The sequence below is a fragment of the Falco rusticolus genome, chromosome W (assembly GCF_015220075.1).
Source record: "Falco rusticolus isolate bFalRus1 chromosome W, bFalRus1.pri, whole genome shotgun sequence".
Taxonomy (NCBI): Eukaryota; Metazoa; Chordata; class Aves; order Falconiformes; family Falconidae; genus Falco; species Falco rusticolus.
Genome location: NC_051209.1, coordinates 20,293,732 through 20,321,284, shown reverse-complemented (window position 1 = coordinate 20,321,284; position 27,553 = coordinate 20,293,732). Strand labels below are relative to the sequence as shown.

Genomic DNA, 27,553 nt, shown 5'->3' with positions numbered 1-27,553 from the left:
GAATATGCTAGAATTTGTGCAAACATAATAAAAGGAGTTTCCACCGTGGCTTTGTGCTCAGACCTCTAGATTCTTGGTAGACTAAAGCCACTCAAACTCTGCTTTCACCCATACAGATGCTGCCTGTTATAAATACCTGACCCACTAAAGGCCGGTTTGGAATTCTTTATTGTGAGGCAAAGTCAAAGAGCAAAAACCACGGCGCTGGGCGCGTGAGTCTAGTCAGAGGCTTGTCAAACGAGTTCAAATATGATCTACTTATACCATCAAGGTTGCATCAGCCATATACATATTCATTATTTTCTCATAACTATTTACAATATTCCTTGAAATGATTTAAATAACTCCACCCCTGTTGCGCTTGCGCCTTTTGGTCGTTGGGGTCCACCAGTGGTTGTGCAGGGATGAAGTCAGATGTCTTCCTCACGGTGAATTTTTGACCCAAGGAGGACAGCTTGTTATCTGTCCAGCACAGCACTTAGAGAAAAGCCAATATCTGTTTGTTTGTTTCTTACACTGCCTTTTAAAGCAACTATTACCTTGGCTTTCTGAATATATACAAAGAATTTAATCACAACATTTTTTAAGGTACTTCCAGAAAAGAGAAGATCAACTACATCACATTTTCTTCCAAAAACAAATGTATCCCTGTTGTTAAGAGATTCAAGGTCCTACTCAAGTATCATAACTTAAATTCTAAGTATTGGTATCTACCTATTTCAGTTTTCAACTGGCCCACCTAAACTAATCTGTTTTTCTGGTTTTGTCTGATTTTTACATCCTAACTGCTAATACCTGTGCAATAGCATTTGTTACTGAACTGGCAGGCTTGCATCTGTTGAACAGTGGTAAACTCACATTTGCATTACAATCATACCCACAGAGTTGGGTTGCTGGACATATCAATACCATATGTCAAAATACAGCCTAGAATCTTTTCCTACTCCCCCAGCTTAGGGCAGCGATCTGGAAGACAGTTAATTCCATGGCTATAAGCAGTACCACTTCAGCAATACAAACGCTGCAAAACAGTGCCTCTTAGCCCAAGGGTGTCTTCCTGAGGAAGTATGGTGTCCCTGGCCTATAATTCTGCTCAGTAACCAACTGCATCCAAGAAACACACACGACCATCCCCAGCTCCACAGAAAGCTCAGTCATTTTATGTATGAAACACCACTTCAGGCAACAAATTTCCACCTGAACATGAACATGCCCACCCGTACACCCTCCCTTCCCCTCCACCTCAGGGAGTGGGAAACAGTGCAAGGGTGCTCCAGCTGCCAGGCACCCTTGCCCCGGGACTGCTCCCGTTCCTCGTGGGGCTTGCAACCCCAACGTGAACCCAACGCTCAGGACTCAGCCCAAGGCAGCACCACAGACGCCTCACAGACCCATGACTTAGAGAAGAGGCAGGTGGGTGAAGGCTCCACTCTTCCTGTTACCTCTCCTCTTTTTTGCCTGCAGCACAGCTAGTGAGCATGGAGTGAACGCAGACCAGACGGGGACGTGGGCCAGGCTGAACTGAGTGGAACTGCTATGATAATGGGTGGGACAAGAGCAAGGGCAGTCATGGACCTCTGCTCCTCGGTGCCCTGAGTGTTGCTGCCGGCCCTAGGGGAGCTCCCAGGTTTTGGCGACTGAGTGGAGCAGCTCCTTGCTCATGGAGGGGGGGCTTGTGGCCATTAGGCCTGTGGGGATGCTGGGGCTGGAGTGGGCTGGCCCCTGCGGCTATGTCCGCTTGTTCCTGTGTGGGAAAAGGATAGACTTAGCCCTAGCGTACAAGTCATAATTTCCCTTCCTATGTTGCTGGCTGTAGTTCTGGGGTTTATATTAGGGGGAATGGGAGCTCCCTGTCTAACCTTTTTTTGTGATGTTATTTGTATCTTGATTTTATTACTCTCCTTCCTAAGGTGAACTCCCGGTTTTCAGTCTTTTTTTTCCTATTGGTTTTCCCAGTGTTACCATGTATTATAGTTTGTTTTAGCTTTGCAACTATATTGTTACCATGCATTATTGTTTGTTTCAGTATAATCACTATGGAGAGATTGCTAACCAACCTTAGTTGTGTAATTTCATGCCAAAAGGAAAAGAGTCATCTAAAACTTGTGGTCGCTGAGGAGACTGTTGTATAGGTAACTAGTGAAACAAACATAGACCCTCTATATAAGGGAAGTAAATTGAGGTTCAATGTTTGGTCAGCTGTAACTATAGGGTCGACTATTTGAGACTCCTTTGAAGACTCTAAAATACCCGTAAGGAGCATGTGCAATGTTTAATTAATGTAGTGCTGCCTATTGAATGAATATTTATGATTTCCCCCAGAGGTGTAATGCATAAACATATGTGTGGACTATATTATTTTGCTTGAATGAAACATACAGCATGCATGTTAGGTGGAGCAATCCCCCGTGCATCCAGCGCTGCAATGAAGGAATGCCTGATTCTTTATGCTACTCCGGTGTTAAGGAGTTTCTTATTCCAAATTTCAGTGACACCAGGGCTGCTGTTACTTTCTCATCTCTGAATTTCTTCCAGTAGTTGATCAGTTTGTATAGGTTGATATGAGACACTTCCCATAAAGCTTACCTATTCCCTTGCCTAGTATAGAGCTCTATTCAATTTTGTGGTCTCTTCTGGTTCTGACGAATACAATGTGCCATTTCTACACTTCTTGTTGATATTACTTATCCATGAGTGAAAAGTGAGAACTTTATAGAAATTCTGAAACCATGAAAGAAAAACGTTTTTCCCCTTAGGAGGATTTTTTAAAATTTATTATTCTTTTGCAAACTAAACTTGCAATTGTATTATTGGGAGTGGGGGATAAGGGGATAGGACTTTTTGTTCCACCCCAAAACACCTTTCCAATTTCTGGAGTTTATATTTTTGGTTTGGGGTTTTTTGTTGGTTGTTTTTGATTAGGTGCTCAGCTCTGTTGCTGAGCTTTTTTTGCCAATTATCTGTTCAGGCCTTTTTGTTTGTAGTCTTGCCAGTTTTTGGTCTGAGGAAAAAAAGTACATTGCATCTCAAGACTGCTTAGTTTCTTTATTAGCATTCTGTGGGGGACTTTGCTGGAGGCATTTCAGAAGTCTTAAATTATGTGAACTAGTTCTCTTTTATGTTATGAAGACATTCCAAGACTCTTAAGATAATGATTTTCCTTTGCAAAAACTGTGCTTGTCAGACCTTATCAGATCATGGTAATCCAGACTTTCTAGTGTTCTGTTTTTAATTATTGATGCAACAAATTTGCCAGGAAGGCTTAGTAGAAGTATTGCTACTTTTCAGTTCTCTAGAATAGTTCCAGTGTTCAGTGAGACATTCTGATATTTTTTTCCTTAGCTGCTCTACTATGGCATACTTGAACTTTGAAAAGACTAGTTGAATATTTCACTCCTTTTAAATTATTTGTTTGTTCAACATATTTTTATCTGATGCCTCATTTTTGTTCTGAAAATGAACAAAAGATTTACTTAGGAATTCACGCATCATTAAGAAAGCAGAGGTGTATTTTTCTTTAGATATGTATCTTTTTTAATGTCACCTTGCAATCTCTACCTATTTGGTGGGCTTAGTGATCCATTTAATTATTTTTAAAGGCTTCCTGCATCTTGCACAGTTAGGGAATTTCTTCTGTTGATTGTTTTACTGTAAAAAAAAAAAAAATTCCCTTTGAGTGCCATTTTTACCCTTCTGTTTTTTTCCCCTCTTAATTGCTGTTGCCATTTATGCATCTCTATAGATTTAACTAGGATTACATTTCTGAATTTGTATTTGTTTGTATTTGACCCAACAGTTTCTCAAACTTTTTAATTCAACCTGTGATGGTTTTCTCTTAGCTGTCCTTGATAACAAAGAAAGTAAAAACTTTTTGCAGTAAATTGATAACAAGGAAAGTAGAAGCTCATTGCAGTAAAAAAACATTTTAAGTTCTGTAACTGTGAGCAAATAGATAACTGAACAGCCAGAGAGCTTAAGAAAAGCAGCTATTGGGATGAGAAGCAGCTATTGGGATGTGCACCAGCCTTAACCAGTTTTGTGGTCTAGCAACAGTGAAAATGAATAGAGAGCATGCACAAGGAAGTAGAGGTGAAAAGTTCAAGATGAGAAAGACATATGGCCTTCATCCCTATTGACCACCAGGAGGTTGAGGACAACCACCCAAAAGAGATTGTGCATGAGTAATAGAGACTGTTATGCAAGATGTAAATAATTTGCATAAGCACCGCCTGTTCTAGGAAATGTATTGAATATTAATGCAACTGTACGCATATAAAGAAGTAACTTGAGAGCCAGAGCGTGAGCTAGGAGGAACTATCCCCCTTGTGCCCAGCGCTGAATAAACGAATACCTGCTCCACAGTTTCCTGACTGTTGAGTTTCTTTGGGAAGCAGCTTTTCTCAGCTTCATCCTGGTGCCCTCTTTACTTGGTTGCCTGCATATTGTTATTTGTTTTTCTAGTAACCTCCAGGACACTTGAATTTGGAGTCTTTGATTAACAAATGGAAGTTATCATAAGGAGAAATATATTAGGGCATTTATTAGAAGACAGATTAGAAGAAACTATGCTTAAGAACTATGCATATATATGGAAGTAAAGCATGGCTTTGTAGATGTGTATTTATTCTCTCATTGTTCCTTTAATAAAATTGTCAGAAAATAAAAAACAAAAGTATAGATGATTAGAGCAGTTTTGAAAATTTAGGACTTTGTAATTCAATAAAAAAAGTTATCAGTGTCTTCAAATTTTACTATAATAATATGGTTATCTGGTCTTACTGAATGATTGGGCACTATCTAGAAATATAGACTTAACTAAAAACTTAGGATTCAAAGCAATTGTTCTGTTACATATTTGACCTAAAGCAGCAGGTATGATTCAGTAACTCATTAATATTTATTGTAGATCTACATGGTAACTGTTCTATTTGCTTGTTAATAGGCTGAAAAATTACCAGAAATCATCAATTTGTCCTGTAGATACCAAGATACTACAGTTTGTCCTGTAGATACCAAGGAAGAACTCTTGGATGAATGTGAGAGTATATGGAAGCAGATGGAAGAGGTATGCAAATCATGAGTGTTGGACTAGATTTATTGTAAACTTTTCTCAGCTTTTTTTTGTTTGTCTCTCCATCCTTCACTGCATGCTTACCTCACCCCCTCCAAAGAAACCACCACCACCAAAAAAAAAAAGGTAGAAGTGGTGGCAAGGGTGAAGAATGCCTTGCAGTGTCAAACTGTTTACAGTGTGCTGATGTTATGATTTATTTAAGTAGAATATGTTAAAACTACAGAAAATATAAACAATTTACTTGTGTTTTGGTAGTACCAGCAGACTGAGACTTGAGATCCTTTTCTCTTTAGCCTCGTGCAAGATGAGATTCAACTGCTGTTCACAAGTACTTTGGATCTTAAAGGAGAGAGAATGGGAAGTGAAAGATGATGCTCTTAGTATACATGCATGCAAGTTGACAGTTACATTCTCAAGAATAAAATTGATCTCTCTCAATATATGGTCCAATATACCAGTAATAACAACATTTTATAGTGAGTTTTTTATTTACAAGAATCCCAGGAAAGATAAGCTTTTGCTGTTACACATAAATTTAACACTTGTTTATGTTGTTAAGAAATTGGCACAATGTGTATCTTAATATTGAACAAGTGGTAGGGAATCCTGTATCTAGGTTTCTGAAGTGTTGTAATAAGTTATTAGCAGAAGTTTTTGTTTGGCACCACTTCAGAGGATGTAAACTTTCTTGGAAATTTTCAGATTAGAAGGGAAGTTAGAATGTTTATTATTTTGAATTTAATTGAAAATCTTTGAAATCTTGTATCTAGTTTCCAGCATCCCCAAAACAATACAGGAAATGATAATGTGTGTTGTTTTGGGAAGTTGATAAAAGCAGTAGAATTTTTATTACTTTGATTGTTGGATGCAAGCATGTTTCAGCAAAAAGTTTAAAGAACTAATAGCCATTGAGTTAGCTCCTCAGGTTATAAGGTTTATGATGTAATGTTCCAATAACTGTGTCAGTATTAGCAATTTTTATTGGAGAAATCCTATATTGTGTTCAGTTCCAAAGTACTGCTTAGGAGTTTTATTGCTTAGTAGAATGCATTTTGCCCTGTCATGTGGCAGGATAAATTGCTGAAAGTTATAAAACAAGAAAGAGTTTAGCAGGTGTCTCCTGCTGAAGCCTTGGATATCTATGGTGGCCTGAATTTCAGACTTTATATACTTCCCATTGCAGTCAATGGGAGCTGATGTAGAGCACTCCTAAAAATCAGACCATTTTTGAAGTGTATGGTATGTTGCCCTGCTAGAGGAGTTGAAACAGAAAATGTGTATTATACTGTGATTGCTCTGTTTGGAGAGCCAGAATGGTAGCACCAAGTGTGTGAACTTGACAGCAGCTTCTCCATTCAGCCTTTGTCATTGTCCATGACTCTGCCCAGTTTCTCATGCTCTTCATCTGTTCAGTGTCTTTCCCCATATCAACTTTTCCCTAATAACTAATATAACCTAAACCTAATAACCTAAAACCAAGGTTTTTTCCTTGCCATTGACCTTGTCACTAATGTTCACTCCTTAATCGCTTCAAGATTGCAGTCTTCAAATGTATTCTATGTGGTTTTATGCTTTAAGGTTGAGGACTGATTCTAGTCTACAATGTAATAGTATGCTTACTGAACAGCATATTTTGCTGGGAATATATAGGGTATGAGAGAGAGACATCTGATATATGTATTTGTTGTATGCCTTTGTCTGTTGAAAAGACTGTCCTTGATTTAAAGTATCTGAATGGTAATATTAATTTAGTTGTAAGGTTTTTGTCCAGTTACTGAAATATCCAGAACATTTCATACATCCTTTTTTATCAAGTTTAAAGGATCAAGGAATGAGCTGATAGTATTGTCAAGAATAGTGCTCCAGTATTATGAAGGAGATGATACCACCTGTTTTGGTGATTGACTGGATAACAAGCAGAAATTAATTCTAAATAAAATATAAGAATAAATGCAGTTTATTATATTACAGTATAAAGGAAAATAGCATGCAATATGATAAAAGGAAATAGTACTAGTTATTATGCACAATATGATAAAAGAGCAATAGAAGCAAAGCATCAGATTGTTACTGCAAAGTGTCACAGAGACTAAGAAAAGGATACATCACCAATCACCACCTTAACATCATCCAGGCCCACACTTTGGCTGGGAAGCCCTGTTGCAGCCTGTGCCAGGAGTCTCTCTGTAACTGGGAAAATTCCTTCATAGCGCATCTACCTGTAGGTGAGGCTTCTGGCGAGTCCTGGAGCTTGCTCACCTTTATACTCAGCGAAAAACAAAAATAGTTTACACACCTAGTGTATGCAAAGTTTTAAGTTTAGGCTAAGTGCAGGTGTGCACTGTCACATGATTCATAAGTTTCACACATGCTAGGAACATTAACCAGATGCCCAAGCATAGTGGAGATATTGTCATGACACAGCTGCACACAATATTTATTGTCTGGGTGGTCCTGATCATGTGTTGCTTGTTCAGGGGGCTCAAGACAAACACCACCTGCTCATTAAAGTTGTCCTTGAGCTCCCTGAGCTCCCTGTCCAAGTTAAGTGATCCCTAATTAAAGACAAATGCTTTTTCATAAGTAGTAATCAATTTAATAAATTTTCACCACACTGCCTGATTTGGAAAATAAGAAATGTTTGTCTGGTGATTATTTCTTTTTGTTTTGTGTTCTTTTCCTTTATTTTAAAAGGTTATCTTTGGAAGATGCACTTTACAAAGTTGAGTAGTGAAAAGCAAAACTTAAGTTTTCAGTTCTTGATATTTTTATTATGAGAACATGGCTGATGATTCTTGGCACGTTTTTCTCTCTTTTTTTTTTTTAATTGATGAAAAGCCAAATACAATCTGCAGTGCCTTTTACGGAATGCTTCACCATACCAACAGTACCTTTTGTATTTAAATGAGTGCTTAATTTCTTATCAGATTACTTGTAATATGATATCTATATGTAATATAATGTATTTGAAGAAAAATTATAAATGCAGTCCCCAATTTCAGGAAGTGGAATAGTAATAATTAATATATCGTTTCTCCAGTTCATAGGACAATATTAAAGTAAGTACATTTTTTAACATTTGTTTAGTTTGGGGTTTTCTTCATCAACTTTCCTGAACTGATGTTTTGTCTGATTGCTTCTATATTTTCAGTGATTACAGTATGCTAGAACAGTAGTTCAAAAGGATTTTTGTTGAGTCCACAGATGTGATTTTGACAGAAGATATATTTGACTACTGATTTTTTTGGAAGACAATCTTTGGTTTAGTGATCACACATACCAGTCACAGTCCATTTAACCTTAAATGTGTATCAACCATGCATCTAAGGAGGAGTGTGGATGTGAAGTATTGTCATTGCTTTTAGTGGCTCATCTTCAGTTGTGGTAATTGTCTAATATTCCAGAGGAAATTAAGGGAAAAATTTCAACTCTACTTCTGATTTCCCCCTTTAAAAAAAAACAACAAAAACACAACATTTCTTGATCCTTTCAAGTGGCTTTTTGAATCCTTTAAAGAAATAAGTGGTCTTTTGTGATAGATGCTCTTTTGTTTTGTGTAAACTTAATAATTTGATTTCTATCCCATTCTGTCTCATTTTACTCCAGTGCAACTTGGCACAATTCAGGATGCTTCTTTTCTTGTTATACAGCTTTCCTTGTTAATGATACCAGTGAAAGCTTTAACAGCAGAGTATAACCAATGGCAAAAAAAGAAGTGCTGAAAGTAACCACTTACATGTAAGGTATACTTGTATAAACTTCTGCAAAGTCCCATTCATCTAGGCATCTTAAACTGTGTATATATTGAATGTCTGCTATTTTGTATTATTATGCTGTAACTATTTAAATATTTCCCACAATAGCATGTATGTTTCATTTCTGTATCCTTTTAGCACTTTCCATTCTAAATTCACTTAGAACTAAAGTGAATTATACTATAACTTAATATTATGATTCTGGACAAATAAATGCATAATTGGTATCACCATTCATCAGTCAGAAAAGAACTGTTAGCACATCTCCTAAAATGTTTTGCCCTAAATAAAAGTTCATTATGCTGTTACCCTCCTTCAGTTTTTTTCCTTTCTGTGCTTGTTTCTTCTCCTTCTATTTGTACTTCCTTTTTAAGACAGAGCTACTTTGTCAAAGAATGTTGTCTTCATTTCGTCTTTTAAGAAGCTGATATATTTTCTATCTTTGCAAGTACTGCTAATAAGCTAACAATAATTTACTCAGACATATTTTAACCATACTTCCTTTGAATTTTTGTATATCATTATTAATACTTCACAGAAGTGCTTATATTATGATGTACTAGCTGAAACTTTGAAATAAACCTTTTAGCAGTAAGCCCATTACACTCTAATAAAAATCTAGGTTGGATTTAACAAGGGTCAAGATTTCAGGTAAGAAAAAGTAGTAAAAGATGCTTCAGTTTATTTTAACAGCACAGGAATCCAGATCGCTTATTGATCCCAAGAAGCACTGAGACAAGTGGTAGCTTTTATAGTTGTTAGGAATTATCAGTACAAATTCCTTAGTTCTTAAAAGTGCCTTCTGTACATAAGCATCAGTGCTAACTGATTTCACTCTTGTTGCAAGGCTGATGTGGCTAGACACTGAAAACAGAACCATTCGGAATCTAAATGTGAGTAATTTGGTCTTTCATTTGTGGAGACTCCTAAAACAGTTTACACTGCATTATCATTAGTATTCTGGTAGAATTTATATTTTGTTTCCTGTTAAGGACCCGTTGGTACCTTTCAACCCAGTAAAAATTATTTTTAAATGGATACATTGACTCATTTGAATATTTTTAAGCCAGAAGAAGCTTGGGGTTTTTAGCATTTCTAAAATGACAAAATGTGTTGTAGACAGCAAATGGTGAATTCCAATACTTTGTCATTTGGGCAAACTGAAATGCATTTTCAGATGAACATTAAAGTCACTTCAGTTTCTTTCCAAGTTCATATACTTGCTGCATATCATGATCAAGCTAGAAAAAAAATATTCTTCTTTCTTATAAATATTGTTGCTCTATTAAATAAATTCATAGTTCATGTGCTCTGTAAGCCTGTCTCTAAGAATGGTCAGCCTCAAATGCTTCTTAGAGGTATGTAGACCAAGTGTATGACATTGATTGAATTTGGAAAATACTTGTTCTTGGTTGCTGTTCATGAATAAGTTGCTGGCTTAAAGTAAATGAATTGAAACCACATGTTTTATCTGGGTAATAATACCTGAAGATGTTAGGTTTCTTTACTAAAATATGTAATTAGTTTAAACTTTGAGCTATTTGCTTAATAATATTCTTGGGATGATCTATTTTTATTGGCTTGCTGAGTTGCTTTGCTCAACCATTCTTACTTGTTCCCAGGTCATAAGATTTATTATTAGAAATCTTAGAGCATTTCTCTAGTACAAAATTATGTGTATTATAATGCAAATAATATTTTGCAATCAAAGCTTTGGCTTTTTGGCTACCTTTCTGAGGGAAGGAAAAAGAAGTTGCTGCTAAGAATTTGAATAGAGTTATAGTGCTTGTATAAAATTGAAGAGTCTACTGTGCTTACATCTTCTGTGTCCATCTTTCTACCTATTGTTTGTTTTGAAGGAGAAATTACTTAGTTGAAAATGTCTGAATCATAGAATCATTTAGGTTGGAAAAGACCCTTAAAATCATCAAGTCCAACTGTAAACCTAAAACTGCCAAGTCCACCACTAAACCATGTCCCTAAGTGCCATGTCTACATGTCTAATTACTTCCAGGGATGGTGACTCAGCCACTTCCTGGGCAGCCTGTTCCAATGCTTGACAATCCTTTCAGTGAAGAAATTTTTCACAATATTAAATCATTCTTTTCTAGTCAGAAGGGGAGAATCTGAATTACTAAGAAGGCTAAATGCAAGTTTGCAATGCTGAAATAGACACTAATGAATGAACCTTAAATGAACCTAAATAGGAATAGCAGAAATACTAATTTCATAAATTTACTAATAGAGCATGAATGTCAGACTGTCTTATTAGTTTTGTTTCTGATTTTAGTAATGGCCAGTTCATTTCTTATAAGTGCGGGCCTGTCAGCATTTCAATTTTAAACCTTATTTGCAGAGGTTATAACTTGGCAGTTCTACATTTCTTTGGGCAAAATATTAGTACACAGACCTGAATCCACAATGCAAATTTTATTTTTACAAAGCTTTTAATTGCTCTTTCTCAATTTCTGGTACTATTTATTTACCTCTAGAGCTGCTAAATTGACTAATTTAAAACTTTTTAACAAGCATTTGACTCGTAAAATTAGAATTTAAATTTTACCTCTGCAAAATTAGGAAGTGGAAGCAACCATATCTTAAACTGTATAAAACAGTTTAACTCTGCATGATTTCTGGTTTTTTTTGCAAAATATCAGTATTATGCCAAATTATTATTATTTTAATAGGAGTTTCTATATAAACATGTGCATAGTAGTTGCTTTTACATTCCTAGCATCTGGTAGTATTTTGCTTAGTAACTGTACTATATATCACTAGGAAATTCTGTTTGTGACATTTGATTTTTGCAAGTGTAGTGATTCCTACCTGAAAAAGCTTTAACTGCTTTTTTTAAAAGCAGCTGCCATAAATGCATTGACCCATTGTCTTATGATATGTGCTGTCCCTTCACTAAATAAGGGTTAGTGATTTCTTTCCTGGGAAGATGTGGCTTCCTATTCTGATACACAATCTGCAATACTATTGAATGGGAATCACATACTCAGGATAAGGTATTTAACACTAAAGTGTCAGAAACCGATAGTGGAAATTGAGAATTCTGGATAGTGAGGGGTCATGATAATCACAGGGGGTGGGGGGAAGAGTTGTATGGGTTTCTTCAAATATGCCAGTGAATCTGAACAAAAACACACCAATGAATTTTATCATGTGTATGTAGTATATTTGTGTCATTAAAATTTTGCTCTAATAATAGTACAGACTGCTACCTCCCACAGCTCTTAAACATAAGCTTAATTTGGGAGGACTCAATTTTTTTTGGTCAAGATTTAGAGACAGTAATTCTCTAAGTAAAAGGGATTTTATTGTGACATGTAATTTAATGTATTTTGAACTCAGTAGTTTCGCTGATTTTCATCTCTGAACAAACACTGCTTTTAAAACTACTAATCTCAAAATTTGTGTAATATAAAGCTATAAATACTATAACTATATACTTTATCAAACAAAATACTTTATAAAGTTATGAAATCAACTGCACTGTATTTAGGAGACATTTAATGCTTTTATGAGAAGGTTAAGGTTTTTCCCTTTTGTTAAAGGAAAACCTTTTACTGAAGTAATTATTTTTGTTAAAATTGGAGATTTGAAGCCCAAGCTTGTACAAAAAATATCCCCATCGCATTAAGATTTAAATCTCTTAGAGTAGCTTTCATTTCTCCTGTTAAAAGAGAGGCTCAAATGCTTCACTTTTTCCAAAAGTCATACATTTATCCAGATGCTGCAAGTTGACATGGAATTAAGAATTGCTTGGAGTCCATTAAAGGCTATTAAATATAGCAACTCACTTTTTATTCAGAAAATCCATGAGCTGTAAATCACTGTGTTTTGCAGAAGCATTCTGGGGAAATGTTACCACATCTTTGAATAGTACCATATTTTCCCTCAAGTACTGCTGTTGCTCAGGGTTGGAGTTAGGATATTGGCCTTGCTGGGCCTTTCGTCTCCCTATGTGTTGCTGTTCTTGTGAACAGTAAGGATCATGCCTTGCTTTGTAAGTTCTTTAAATCTGATAGGTTTTACAATCCTGATCAAACAGTTGGAAGGCTGTTTTACAAGGAATTGGAAGACTGGAGGAATTTGATTGCCCATGTTGGTAATGTTGATGGAATCCTTTCCACTGAAAAATCAGGCTTGCTTATCTTGAAGTATAACTGTACTTCACATTTCAATATTATGTACCAGAACTATTTCAGGTACAAAAAAATAACGCAGAAGTATTAACACCACACTTTTTTCAGTCTAATTTAATTTGCTGAAAAGTAACAGTAGATTAGCCCAGCAGGACACCACAAAATGTGGTTAAACTGCTGCTGATAGCCAAGCTAGTTTTTAGAAGCTATGCAAATTTCTCTCTAGCCAGGCTGATTTTCAGTATAAAGAAGTCCGCATCATACAATGCAAAAAAAAAAAAAAAGAAGAAAAAAAATTCATTTTATTTTTCAGTAATTTCTACCAATCCAGATGTACTGGTAGCATTAGGAAAAGAAGAGCTAATTCTTTTTGTTAAGAGATGATAAACTTTTGTTAAAAAAATGAAAAAAGTATATACAATTGCTAGATTTTCCTATGACTACTCCTGTGGTGGACTACTGCTAAGATACTGTGTATGTTTCCTCAGGCATTATTGTTTTAATGTTTTTCTTGCCTTGTATTATAATTACTAAAATTTCCTAGTTGTAATGAATGTGGTTTTTTTTAAACAAAAAAAAAACTTTATTATTTCATTTCATAATTTTATATAAAATACCATAACATTATATGTTACACAGAGGAGTCTGTATTCTTAGATGTAGAGTTCTGTGGAAATCTGCAAATATTTTGTTGAGTTTTTCCAGATTCTGCAAACTGTAGGTTAATTATTGCTTTTTTTATAGTTACAGAAAGTAAAGAATTATCTTGAAATGGTGCTTTCAGCAGTTAAGTCAAAGAATAAAAAAAAAAAAAAAAGAAGACTACCTGAAAAGGCAATACAATAATTTGGACGTATGAACGCTGTAAGCTTTTTTTTTACCACACCTTGGTTTTTTTCACTGTCCAGGAAAACTCTGTTGTGCCATTTCCTACATTTCATGTTTCAAAGAGAACAGCAGTGGCATGAGAAACAAGAGCAGATACTAAATGCTCTTATCAGAATTGAAGAAGACATGAAAAAACAAGTTGTATGTTTTCTGAAAAATGGTATTTCTAGAGTGTTGAGGTTTTTTATATTGAAGAATTTAAATATCAACAAGAGCAACTGAGCATACTAACTTAAAAACATACTACTTGTTTTGTTAAATAAATTAAACAATAACTCAGTAATGCTGTATTGGGTCTGGCTGATCCCAGTAGCAGCCCTCACAGTGCTGTGCTTTGTATTGGTAGCTAGAAAGGTGGTGGTAACACACCAGTGTTTTGGCTATTGCTGAGCAGTGCTCACACAGCATCAAGGCTATCTCTGCAACATCCCTCCCCCTCACCAGTAGGCTGGGAGTGGGCAAGATCTTGGGAGGGGACATAGTCAGGACAGCTGACCCAAAGTGACCAATGAGACATTCCATACCATATGATGTCTGCTCAGATATAAAAGCTAAGAGAAAGGAGGAGGAAGGGAGGACATTTGTTATTTATGATATTTGTCTTTCAGAGCAACCACCACCTGTACTGAAGCCCTGCTTCTTGGGAAGTGGCTGAACATTGCCTGCTGATGGGAAGTAGGGAATAACTTTTGTTTTCCTTTGCTTCTGCATGTGCGACATTTGCTATTCCTTCATTAAACTGCCTTTATCTTGACCCACAAGGCTTTTTCCATCTTACTCCCCCCTCCCCCTCCCCTTTCAGCTAAGGAGGGGAGTGATAGAGCAGCTTGGTGGGCACATGGTGTCCAGCCAAGGTCAACCCACCACATGCATATTTCAAACATGGAAAATATTGCTACAATCTGCTTATATCCTGTGATTCAAGATGTTGAACTTATAACAATAGAAAATAAGGGATTTTTTTTACTTAAGAAGAACTTTTTAATTATTTTCTTGAATTTAATTTTCTATTGCTGTCTTTTTACTATTACTTTGGATACCAGAGCATTTCAAGAACTGAAAAATAAAATGTTGAAACTAACGACATCTAAGGAAGAGCTCTTGCATGCTTTGGGTGAATTCCTAGAACATTTTCCCCTTCCACAGAATGGTGGAAGTGCTAAAAAGAAAAAGGTAAGACTTTCTTGATAACTATTAAATTTGGAATGTTCAAATTTTATTTAATTACACATAATATATTTTTAAAGTCACTAACACAGAATCATCAGTTGTATTTTGAAATAACCATAGTTCTTACAGCTGATACTTTGTTTAATTGATATTTTTCAAGTTGGCCTATATTATTTAAGGCTGTTCCCAGCTGGGTATTTTCTTTTTTAACATATATATACTTTACCAAATAAGGTGCATAGCAATATATTGTGTTTCTTACTGAACTGCAATCTGTGCCAAATTTGGAGATGATGAGGGCTTCACTGCAAATTATTCCACTTTTTTTTTTTAATGGACTAGGCAAGTGGATTCATATTTTCCTTGGCAAAGCAAATTTTAATTGTCTTAACAATTTTTTGGAACAATAATAAGGACAAGCTTTTATAATTACAGTGTAATTTAGAATTTTAACTGCCAGTCTCTCTTCAGGCAAACTGGCCCAAAAATTATCTTAAAACTTTAGGGAAAATAGGCAGTTGGGGAGTAGTTTGCATAATAAATTCAAAGTCTACTGTTACCATTTGAAAGAATAGTTACAAAATAGCTACAAAATAGATGGAGGTTGACTTGTATTTCAGACACTTTAGAACACAGAAATAAAAATAATTTCTTGAATCTGGTTCTCTGTTATTGCAGACAACCACATAATGTCTTTAATACCATAATTGAGCTCCATTTTAAAACATTATTTTTGTTACTACTGTTCCTATTGGAGTTTGTTCTAGTGCCTCAGTACTCTGGTTAGTAACTGTCTCCTAATTTCCAGTCTAAATTTATTTGTTTAACACAGTTTCATGTATTCTTACACCAGTACTGTCCTTAGAATAGCTCACTCTTGTGTTTATTTCTCCTAATGTATTTATAGACAGCAATATTATCCTCACTCTTTCTTTGTTTTGCTAACTGAACTAGCAAAGCTTTCTTGTTCTCCTTCTGTAAAATAGTTTTTCATTTCCCTGACTTATCCTGATAATGCCCATTTTCTATATTTGCTTCCATTTGGATTCATCTTTTTTATAACCTGGTAGAAACCAACATTATAAACAAAACTGCTAGCTCATAGTCGTCACTAAAGCAGCTAATTACACCCTTGTCTTTTTCTTCATGTTATTTCCAACTGATGAACCTTGAGCTTCTAATAATAATGTTAAAAGTCTTAGTTTTGCATAGAAGTACATATTTTGCATATAGAAATACCAAATGCAGTCTTTGAGGCATGATGTCCATCTTCAAAGTCATTCACATCTTATTCTATTCTATTTCAGTTCTTCCGCATATCAATGACTTCCATTTTCCTGCTATTACTAAATATGATTACCCCTACATTTTGTTCCATAATTAAGAAATTGAAGCTTCAGGGATTTAATTAAGTCTTCTTTCAATCACGTTTCCTGATTTCAGCCTGATATGTCATCTACCTATTTGCTGGTTCTTATTCATCTTACAATTGTTCTGGGACATGTCTCTTCAAACACTAATAGCTTTCCAGGTGCATTTTAAGTAGTTGTCCATTTTTCCCATATATATCATTATTGTTTCCTTAAAAATATATTTCCTATAATGAGATACATCAGTCCATTTGCTCCATATGTGTGATGTCATTGAAAAATTCAGGCTGGAAGTGACCTCTGGAGATCTTCCAATCCAACCCCATCATCAAGGTAGTGCCAATTTCAAAGTTGGATCAAGTTGCTCATGTTCATATCTAGTTGAGTTTTAAATATAAGAAACAGTTAATTCCTCTGTGTGTCTTGGAATTCTGTGGAAGATTTTACATAAAATCTTCTTCCCCAGAGCAAAATTCAACTGCTTGAATTTTCTCAGCCTATGTTATACTGACTGTCAGAACTTCTGATTAGTTAACCTGCCTTTGTTTCTTTTCTGTGCAATTTTCCTTATTAAAATCTAAAGAAAAAAATTATCACCCAAGGTGTTTGAGATTAATCTACCCTTCCCCTGATCACAGAAGCTTACCTTCTACCTTTTTTTTTTTTTTACTTAAAAGTAAAATTTATTTTGATAAATAAAATTAAAACTAATAGAAGATAAGACCTTGCTAGGAAATTTATGCTATTCATGAACTCTTAAACACAGTTTACTTTCTGATCAGTCTTTTTCTTTCTTTCCACTCCTTTTAAATTCATAGTTTCTTCTATATGTTTTGACTCAGTTGGATCTCACTGGTTCAACTGCAGATCCTCCATAATCTGCATCTATGTGATTAACTGTGAGGGCAGGAGAGACAGCCATTTTCACCTATATTATTTTCTTTAATGTGTCAAAAATACATATTGTAGGCATTAACAATGAAATTTCCTGCTACATTGATGTGGAGGAACCTATTATTCACATCTATTATCAGCTTTGTTAAACACTCTGGAAGCATAGAACTCTTAACTCTGTATGTCAGTAATTTTGCTTTGCTTCATGGAAACTTCTTGTTCTATCAATAGCTTTGTGTGACCACAGATGTGCAGGGCTGAAGCCTTTAGGGCATGATTCCACAGCAGTGTGAATGGCTCCAAACCTAGCTGTTCTTGTTCCACCCTCCTTTCACCAGACACCTGCATCTGGGAGTGGGAGGGAAAACTGAATCACAGCAGCTCAGGTTAGCTTCTGTTGCCACGGCCCAGCACCTTTAGTATAGGTAGTGACTGAGGTAAGAATTATCTTGCATTTTAAATCACAGAATCATTTAGGCTGGAAAAGACCCTAAAGATTGAGTTCAACCATAAACCTAACACTAGCAAGTCCACCGCTAAACCATGTCGGTAAGTGCCACATCTACGCATCTTTTAGATACGTCCATGGATGGTGACTCAACCACTTCCCTGGGCAACCTGTTCCAATGCTTCACCACCCTTTCAGTAAAGAAACTTCTCCTAATATCCAATCCAAACCTCCCCTGGCACAACTTAAGGCCATTTCCTCTCATCCTATCACTTGTTACTTGGGAGAAGAGACTGACACACACCTCACTACAACCTCCTTTCAGGTAGTTGTAGAGAATGATAAAGTCTCCCCTCAGCCTCCTTTTCTCCAGACTAAACAACCTCAGTTCCCTCAGCCACTCCTCATAAGACTTGTTCTCTAGACCCTTCACCAGCTTCATTGATCTTCTTTGGACACGCTCCAACACCTCAATGTCTGTCTTGTAGTAAGGGACCCAAAACTCGACACAGTATTCAAGGTGCAGCCTCACCAATGCCGAGTAAAGGGGGCAATCACTTCCTTTGTCCTGCTGGCCACACTATTTCTGATACAAGCCAGGATGCTGTTGGCCGCCTTGGCCACCTGGGCACACTGCCAATTCCTATTCAGCCAGCTGTCAACCAGCACTCCCAGGTCCTTTTCTGCCAGGCAACTTTCCAGCCACTCTTCCCCAAGCCTGTAGCGTTGCATGGGGTTCTTGTGACCCACTGCAGGACCCGGCACTGAGCCTTGTTGATCCTTATACAGTTGGCCTTGGCTCATCAATCCAGCCTGTCCAGATCCCTCTGCAGAGCCTTCCTACCCTCAAGCAGATCAACACACCCACTCAACTTGGTGTCATCTTCAAACTTACTGAGGGGTACATTTAATCCCCTCATCCAGATCATCAATGAAGATATTAAACAAAATTGGCCCCAATACTGAGATTAAAAAGTATCTCAGATAAAAAGATAAGAAATATGAAAAGTCATTTGTTGAGCAATATTCTTTATGCAAATCTATTTCATGAAAGAAGTTGCCTTTCAGGTTAAATAAATGCTGAGCAGCCTGCTTAAAAGTGACTTTATAAGCATTAATTAGAGATGCTGTTATATTGATGACACTTAAAATATGTAAGTAATACAATTTTATAAAACAGCATACACAATGTGTATTCTAGACCTAGCAAATTATGTTTATTAGCCCTATGAGAGTGCAAACATCTTTACACTAATATCCTTAGGATTTTATTCTTTGTATATCACTTTTAGTAATTACTGAAGTCATAAACTAATTTCAACTTGGAAACATGAATATTCAGCCTACTACCTAAGTTAAAATAATATTTTGGGGCAGAGAAATGCAACAGCTGAGGCTACAAAGTATCTTCATGATTGCTTCAAGGAAGCTTTTGCAGCTCCTTAGTGTAGATTCTATTTCCTCAGCCTAGTATCAAGATAAAGGCACAAAGATATGCATTATTGAGCCCTAGCTCCAATATGGTTTGCAAGATTTCCATGGAGCAGGCAGTATATCCCCCTTTTTGAAGGTGATAATATCAAGAACTGTGATGGAAAAAGGAGCCAGAATTTGCCTTTCATGAATTCTTCTTTATTGCCTGTATCCCTCTTCTGTTCTAGAAGCGGAGTTTGTGTAAGGTTCTGCACATCTGTTAATGTCTTAGGACTTAAGTCAGCCCACATTCAACAGCAGTGTTGAGTAAGCAGCCACCAGCCACCGATGCTGTATTATCTCCTTTATTTTGTTGAATTTGAAGTGGATGGGGAAAACTGATAAAATTGAAAAATAAAAGAAGCAGGTTCACCATGCAACAGCACAAGCAGTTTTGTTGGCATTATTGCCTAAGGAATCTATATCAATTTATAGGCAAATGGCTTGATTTGCTTGCTGCAAATGAAAACAAATAATTTTCTAATGGATTGCTGTACAAATGATATTTTATCAAGGAATAATTTTTCCCCTAGCTGATTCTGTTTCTTAAACTTGGCCATTTTTTTAAATTAAAGTCAAGGTAAGAGTAAACATATTCATTGGAAAATAATGAAAAAATATTAAGTCACTATGAACTGAAGTCTTGAGCTGTGTCAACTTTGCAGCTCATTGTAAACATTTTCTACAGTTCAAGAAAAACATTATTATTTTTCCTAGCAGATCATATTCACAGAATGTTTTGCACTGTACTGAATGTATAAATATGATGTACTTGGTTTTATTTAAATGTAAACCCAGGTAGATATACTATAATCACTTGATATTAATCTTAACATTTTTTTAATTATTAGTTACATTTAAAGTTTATGATATTGAACTGGTGGATGAATTATTAAAAACCTACCTTGTATTTGTGTCATGGCTGAATGTAAGTAAAAGTCTTCATCTGTTGCGTACTATGCAATGAAATAATTGTGTGATTATTTTTCTTTGTCAATTAAGACTTTTTTCCTATTTAGTATTGGTTTTCTGTTAATATGGCTGGGGGGTGGTTATACTTGCAGAACTCTTATGAAAAGCCAGCTGTACAACTGATAACACTGCATGAAATTTTAGAGGTAAGATGGCTTTGTTATGTAAAAATTTGAGGGATTTTCTAATAATCAGATCTGATCACAATATTTTAATAAGATAAATAACAATATATGACATTCAGTTAAGATAGTTAAATGAAAAATAGAATGTTTAAGAATGTTATGTCAGATTTCTATTTTAATTCCTATCAAATTAGCCTCCCAATTTCTTACAAGAGACATGGCAATAATTTAGATAATTAAATCTTCGGTTTGAGCTGGAGAATGATTATCCTGTATTTCTTAATTTTATAATTATTTTAAAGAAGTTTTATGAACCTTAATGGATCATATTAGGGGAGACAAATGCTGTGCTTAATAAAAAACTGAAGTATTCCATTTCATGTTATATTTTGTACTGTTTCAATAAAGTATTTCTGAAATGTAATACAAAAACAGTTATCGAGGGACCAGTTAATGTGTAGTCTCTTGTATTAATTGGATTATCTTCTCATATGAGGAAATTAATGAATCTGATACATGTATTTCTAATCAATTTTATAAATATGCCAACATTGCTCAGTGTGTATTTTTAATCATGGTGTAATTTATGATTTTTTAATTGCAAAGCATAATTTTGAAGGAGCATTAAAAATCTTTTCACTAGCATTGTACCTTCACTTTGAAGTGAAATTTCCTGTTCCTCCTCCATCCTCACTCTTTAGACAGTTCTAAGCATCTGTGTGTAAGACCTCTTGGGGGGAAGGGGGGAATTTTTTTTCTGAGGGAAAACTTGATGAATAACAGCTTTCTGGTATTAGAACGCTATGATCCGGTCACTATGACATTGATGTACTTTAAAGCCCAGACACTGAATCTATACTTACAACATCATCAACATCATTTTATGTGCATCAAGTATCTCAGCATGCCTATTAATGCCAAATTAGGCAGAGCTTGAAAATAGATCAGAATTTAAAATAGCCCCATTTCCTATGGAAATAAGATTTTAAAGCTCTTTTAATGATTTATAATTGCTCTTCAAATTTTTAAAATAATATTAATCTCCTCAAAATGTGAACACATCCAAGTAATGTCTGATTTCCATTTGGAAGAACATACTATTTCCAGAAATTCAGACTTATTTTAATTATCTTGGCATAAACTGTGAATGTCCCTTATCTTTGTTTTATGGTTGTTTTTTTGTTGAGCAACTAGGTTCTAGCTTCAAGCGCCTGTTAAATTTCAAAACTGTTTTCTTAGCGTACAGATAATAGTTTCTTAGAGATAAATGCAAAGTAAACTTTGTATTATAATTATATTTATGATTTGCTGTTGTACACATGTAATTAATTCCCAGAATTACAACCAATGCATATGTTCCTAAATGTCTCCTCAATCCCCATGTGTTTACTTTTTAAATAATGAAAGTATACATTTTCAATAAAGCCACTTTGATAAGCTAGGTGTATATATTTATATTATTTTGGTATATCAGTACCTACTTCATTAAATTATAATAAGATACCACAGCAAGCAGTAAATTTTTTTCTTATGCAAATCTCAGATTTTTTATTATACTTTTTATTCCAGTAATGAGCTGTCTTTATTTTTAAAAAATGTGGTAATTCTTTTATTTTTAAACAGTTTGAGGATTATTCCTGATTGAGAATTTGGTGAACTAGTTTAAGATTTGAAAGAATGTTTATAATACAAATGTATGTAAAGTTATAGCCATAAAGGCTATTTTGGAATATTGGATGTCAGAAAAGTAACTGTTCATCTGAAATAATGTATTTGGAGTAAATATACTTCTTTGCCCCAATTGTGAATAACAGCCATAAACTGGAACAGTTCTTTGGAATGTCCTGAAAAAAGGATTATTATTTTTTGAAAATAGCAATGCCTGAAAAAAAAAAAAAGAGTTAAGTCTGGTAATGAAGATTTTGATGAGGTATTTTTTTTAATAGTAAAGAGGCAGGCAGAATATTTTGCACTTACTGAAATTGGGAAAGCTAGAACATTTAGAAGCTCTGAGTAGAAAGAGGAATAGAGAGAGCACCATAAGATGGGTAATATTAAATAATCTGTAGATATGTCCACAGTATTCCCTGTGAGCAATATTATGAGGGCATAAACATGATCTCCAAGAACAGAAAAAGAATGTCAAACCTGATCTTTGTTTTTAATTCCACTAATACTATATTTGGATAAGGAAGGAAGGAGAAGTAAGGGGGTATCAAGAGGAGGTAAATTGTTGTAAGGTGCTTGTCATGCCCAAACAAGAAGTGTGATATTAAAAATTTGGATAATTCATTTGAGCAAAAAGATTTGATGTGCAAAAGTAGTGAAGTTGTAAGCTAATTCTTTCCACTCTAAGATGACACAATTTTCCTAAATTTCATCTCACTAATAAGCTTAAAAAAAAATATATTCTACCATGGACATTTTTCTCTGAAAAAAACTGAAAGACTGAGGGATAAAAGACTGTTGGCAGTAAGTCACTATGGATTTGAGATAAGTAATTTCCAAAAATCTAGCTTTCTCTCTTTAATGCTTCTAACCCCCAAGTGACAGATATTGATTTAAAGATTAATTATATAAGGATTTTACCATCTTCATGTTCAGATTTTTTTTAGACACTACCTAAAATACATTAAGAATTTTTGACAGATGGTGAAAAACTTAGTCTGGATAAAAGAATAATTCTGGTTCTAATTTTTACATCAGAAAAGATATAATGAAGTTAACTGGAAGGTCTTAATTTTACTTCTACCTTGAACAGATCTTGTATTTTTCCTGTAGCCTTGTATTTCTTTCATAGGTGTCCTGGTTTCAGCTGGGGTAGAGTTAATTTTCTTCTTAGAAGCTGGTGCAGAGCTGTGTTTCGGATTTGGTGTGAGAACAATGCTGACAGCACACTGATGTTTTTAGTTGTTGCTGGGTGATGTTTATACTAAGTCAAGGACTTCTCAGTTTCTTGGGCACTGCCAGTGAGAAGGCTGGAGGGGCACAAGAAATTGGGAGGGGACACAGCCAGGACAGCTGACCTGAACTAGCCAAAGGGATATTCTTTACCATGATAGGTCATGCTAAGTATATAAAATGGGGGGGGGTTGGATGGGGCCTGCTAATCACTGCTCAGGGACTGGCTGGGCATCAGTCAGTGGGTGGTGAGCAATTGTATTGTGCATCACTTGTTTTCTTTCCTCCTTTCCCTTTGGTTTTCATTTCTCTCCCCTTCTCCCTCCTTTTCATTATAACTGTTATTGTTATTATCAGTTTTATTTTGTTTCAATTATTAAATTGTTCTTATCTCAACCCTCAAGTTTTACATTCTTTTCTGATTCTCCTCCCCATCCCTCTGAGTGAGGAGAGAGTGAGTGAGCAGCTGCGTATAGACAGCTGACCCAAATTGACCAATGGGATATTCCATACCATGGCTGCATGGTGCTTAGTTACCGGCTGTAGGCAATATAACTGTCTCTTATTGCATTTTTTTTTTCTTAATTTGTTTTTAAATACTTTGTATTCTGCTATCCTTTCACCTTATTACTAATATTACAAAGTTCAAATGCTTCACTGACCCTGGATGCCTGCTTCCATGGTGACTTTGGTAAGTTGAAGAAAAAAATGTTAAATACTAAGTAGCTTCTCCGTTTTTAAAGAGAGGGGGGAAAAAAACCCACCCAAACCCCACAACAAACCCCCAAAAAACAACCACCACCTACCCCCCTAAAAAAAACCCCACCTTCACAATTGAGATAAAATAGTCTATAAATGAGTGCTCTAGAGAAGATGAAATATTCTTTATTATTCATAAAACAAACCAAATCTCATCCAAGTAAAATATCAGAATAGGTTTAAAAGAAAACAAGTATTCATATAAAGCTTTATATTAAATTATGGAACTTACTGTCATAAAATGTGTTGTAAAGGTTAAGTATAATTTTTTTAAATGCTAATTTATTTAAATTTAGTTTCATGAGTGGTTATTGAACACATTTGGCAATCGGCTATTTTCCTGCTAATTGTTGGACCCTGAGAAGATATACATAGATATTCCTTGAGACCCTCTTGCAGCTTCACAGTATTTTATAACCCTCCAGAAAGCCTTTTTCCTCAGGCTTCGGATGTGCTCAGAACCCAATGCTTCAGTGTAGTGCTATTTCCTTAAGCTCAATTAAGTCACTTACTACAGGAAAAGAAAAGCTGTAATCGATTTTCTCTCATGGCCTAAAATGTACTATCAGTTTTTAAGGGAAACTGGTTCAGACTGAGACTGGGCTAGTTGGAAGCTGTTGCTCCTAGAAAACTCTTGGCATGTAAATGGAAGAAGTTCAAGACAATAATGAAGAACAGATCTTCCTTATGAGAACACCCTAGAATAGGATCTTCTATCAGTAGTATCAACAATCAGGAAGGTTAGGGAGTACATCTAAAGACAAAGTGTAGGGTAACATCTATTTTTTTTCCTCTGTGCATGTCTAATTGACAGCTGTTTAATTGGAATTAACACTTCTGTAAATACTAATATTGGGACTCTACCTATGTGTATTCTATGAAATAAGGATTTGCTTAGATTAATAACAGTTTTTAACTCTGCAAAGCTAATGTTAAAAAAAAGCTGGGAAGTTTGATTAAAATTCAGAGCTACCAGCCTGAGTAAAATGAAAATTTGATCTAACCCTCAGTTGTCCATTCTTTGATTGTGACCTTTTAGTGGATAGTCTGACAATGGATAGTTATGAATTTTCTCAGGGGAGAGATACTGACAGGCTTAAGAATAGGTATTGGCACATGTAATTTTATACTGCTTCCCTGAGTCAAAGGTTCAGTTGCTACTAGCCCTTCATAAGCTGCTAATAGCACCTTTTCAAAAGTCAAGTAATTGTGCTGAGCATTCTGTCATGATTTGGAGCCAAAAGTAACAGGGAGTTCCTTGGAACCGGTAGGCCCTTGTTACCATAGTCCTTACCAATATCCCTTCTCTCCAACCTGGATATGTAGTGAGAGGGGCCACATAGGATGGATGGGTCCCAATGATTCAGTACCTAAACGGGGCCTACAAGAAAGCTGGAGAGGAACTTTTTACAAGGGCATGTAGTGATAGGAAAAAGGGGTAATGGTTTTAAAATAAAAGAGGTTAGATTTAGATTAGATATTAGGAAGACCTTCTTTACCATGAGGATGGTAAGGCACTGGAACAGGTTGCCAGAGCAGTTGTGGATGCACCCTCCCTGGAAGTGTTCAAGGCCAGTTTGGATGGGGCTTTGAGCAACCTGGTCTAGTGGGTTGACCTTGGCTGGACACCAGGTGCCTGCCAAGCCACTCTATCACTCCCTTCATCAGCAGAACGGGGGATAAAAAATAAGATTTAAAAAATACAGCTTGTGAGTCAAGATAAAGGCAGTTTAATGAAGCAATAGCAATAAGTTGCACATGCAGAAGCAAAGGAAAACAAAAGATCTTATTCTCTACTTCCCATCAGCAGGCCATGTTTGGACACTTCCCAAGAAGCTTCAGTACAGGTAGCAGTTGCTCTGGAAGACAAATATCATAAATAACAAATGCTCCACCACCACCTTCCTCTCCCTTTCTCTTGGCTTTTATATCTGAGCAGACATCATATGGTATGGAATGTCTCATTGGTCACTTTGGGTCAGCTGTCCTGACTATGTCCCCTTCCAAGATCTTGCCCATCCCCAGCCTACTGGCCTTTGGGGGGGTGGGGAGGGTGGTGGTGTTGGGGAGACAGCCTTGATGCTGTGTGAGGACTGCTCAGCAGTAGCCAAAACACTGGTGTGTTATCACCACCTTTCTAGCTACCAATACAAAGCACAGCACTGTGAGGGCTGCTACTGGGATCAGCCAGACCCAATACAATCTTGACATACCTTTAGAGCCATGTTTTTACCCAGGCAGCAATGTCCTGCCACAATGCAGCAGCCCAGATGGGTTTACCCCTGTGCTGCCAATTCGTCTTCTTCCACTGTTGTAGCCACCCCCATAGGGCATTAGCCACCATCCAACTAGCCCTAGACATTGCTGAACAAGAAGTGGCCAGTATTCCATCTCTATACTGACTCCTGGATGGTGGCTGCTATGGGGCTCAGCCAGACCCAATACATCTGGTCTAGTGGAAGGTGTCCCTGCCCATGGCTTGTTAGTGGTAAATTCACTAGCATACGTTAAAGGACCTCTTGGAAAGTAAAACCATTTAAGACTGTCTTAATGGCTAAAGCTAAAGATTTCAACATTCCTTCAGCTCCTTTTATTATAGGTCAGAAGTATAAAGGCTCACAAGCTGCCTCCCAGGGATTCATTTCTGTGGGAGGAGGTTGTCTGGCACCCAGGGCAACAGGTGCTGGTCCTTCTAATTCAGCTAAAATTGCATTTTTCAGAAGGCCTGTTTGTAGGCTGGCTGCTGAGTTCCAGGGCCACACAATTTTTCCCCCATGGTTAGTGGGATGGATAGTGTGTCCCCAGTGCAAAGTGCAAATCCATAAGGGACTGGTTGTATCTGGTTTGTGTGGCAAGGTTTTGGTAGCAGGGGGTTACAGGAGTGGCTTCTGTGAGGAGCTGCTAGAAGCTTCCCCAATATCCAATAGAGCCAATGTCAGCCAGCTCCAAGACAGACCCACCACTGGCCAAGGCTGAGCCAATCAGTGACAGTGGTAGCACCTCTGGGATAACATACTTAAGAAGGAGGGGGAATCCCCCCCCCCCAAAACCTGCACAACACCAGCAGCAGTCAGAAGAGAGAGGAGTGAGAATATGTGAGAGCAACAACTCTGCAGGCAACAAGGTCAGTGAAGAAGGAGGGAGAGGAGGTGCTCCAGGTGCTGGTGCAGAGATTCCCTTTCACCTTGCAGCCTGTGGTGAAGGCCATGGTGAGGCAAGCCGTCCCACTGCAGCCCATGAAGGTCAACAGTGGAGCAGATAACTACCTGCAGCCTGTGGAGGACTCCACACTGGAGCAGGTGGATGTCTTAAGGAGGCTGTGACCCGTGGGAAGCTCATACTGGAGTAGGCTCCTGGCCGGACCTGTGGAGAGAGGAGCCCAGGCTGGACAGCAGGTTTGCTGGCAGGACCTGTGGACCTGTGGAGAGAGGAGCCCACACTGAAACACATTTGCTGTCAAGACTTGTGACCTTGTGGGGGACCCATGCTGAAGCAGTCTGTTCCTGAAGGACTGCACCCCATGGAAGGGATCCATGCTGGAGAAGTTTGTGAAGAACTGCAGCCCATAGGAAG

At 36.6% G+C, this 27,553-nt stretch overlaps 1 protein-coding gene and 1 long non-coding RNA gene across 4 annotated transcripts; both read left to right on the top strand.

Annotated features, from left to right (window-relative positions):
- The first annotated feature begins 8,099 nt into the window (after positions 1-8,099).
- Positions 8,100-14,515, top strand: LOC119140678. Its single transcript, XR_005101677.1, has 4 exons — positions 8,100-8,133; positions 9,677-9,722; positions 13,725-13,844; positions 14,477-14,515. It is a non-coding gene; the product is annotated as an uncharacterized LOC119140678 (long non-coding RNA).
- Positions 14,508-27,303, top strand: LOC119140673 (centromere protein K-like). Of its 3 annotated transcripts, XM_037372212.1 has the most exons (4): positions 14,508-14,543; positions 14,912-15,041; positions 20,288-20,341; positions 27,172-27,303. In XM_037372212.1, exons 2-4 carry the CDS (start codon positions 14,937-14,939, stop codon positions 27,301-27,303), a joined length of 291 nt encoding a protein of 96 aa, XP_037228109.1. In that variant the 5' UTR covers positions 14,508-14,543; positions 14,912-14,936. The 3 variants fall into 3 exon arrangements, 2 of the variants coding, with proteins under 2 accessions (XP_037228109.1, XP_037228108.1); XR_005101674.1 differs by lacking the exons at positions 14,508-14,543; positions 27,172-27,303 and adding an exon at positions 23,121-23,140 and having other exon boundaries at positions 14,687-15,041; XM_037372211.1 differs by lacking the exon at positions 14,508-14,543 and having other exon boundaries at positions 14,687-15,041.
- Positions 27,304-27,553: the final 250 nt, after the last annotated feature.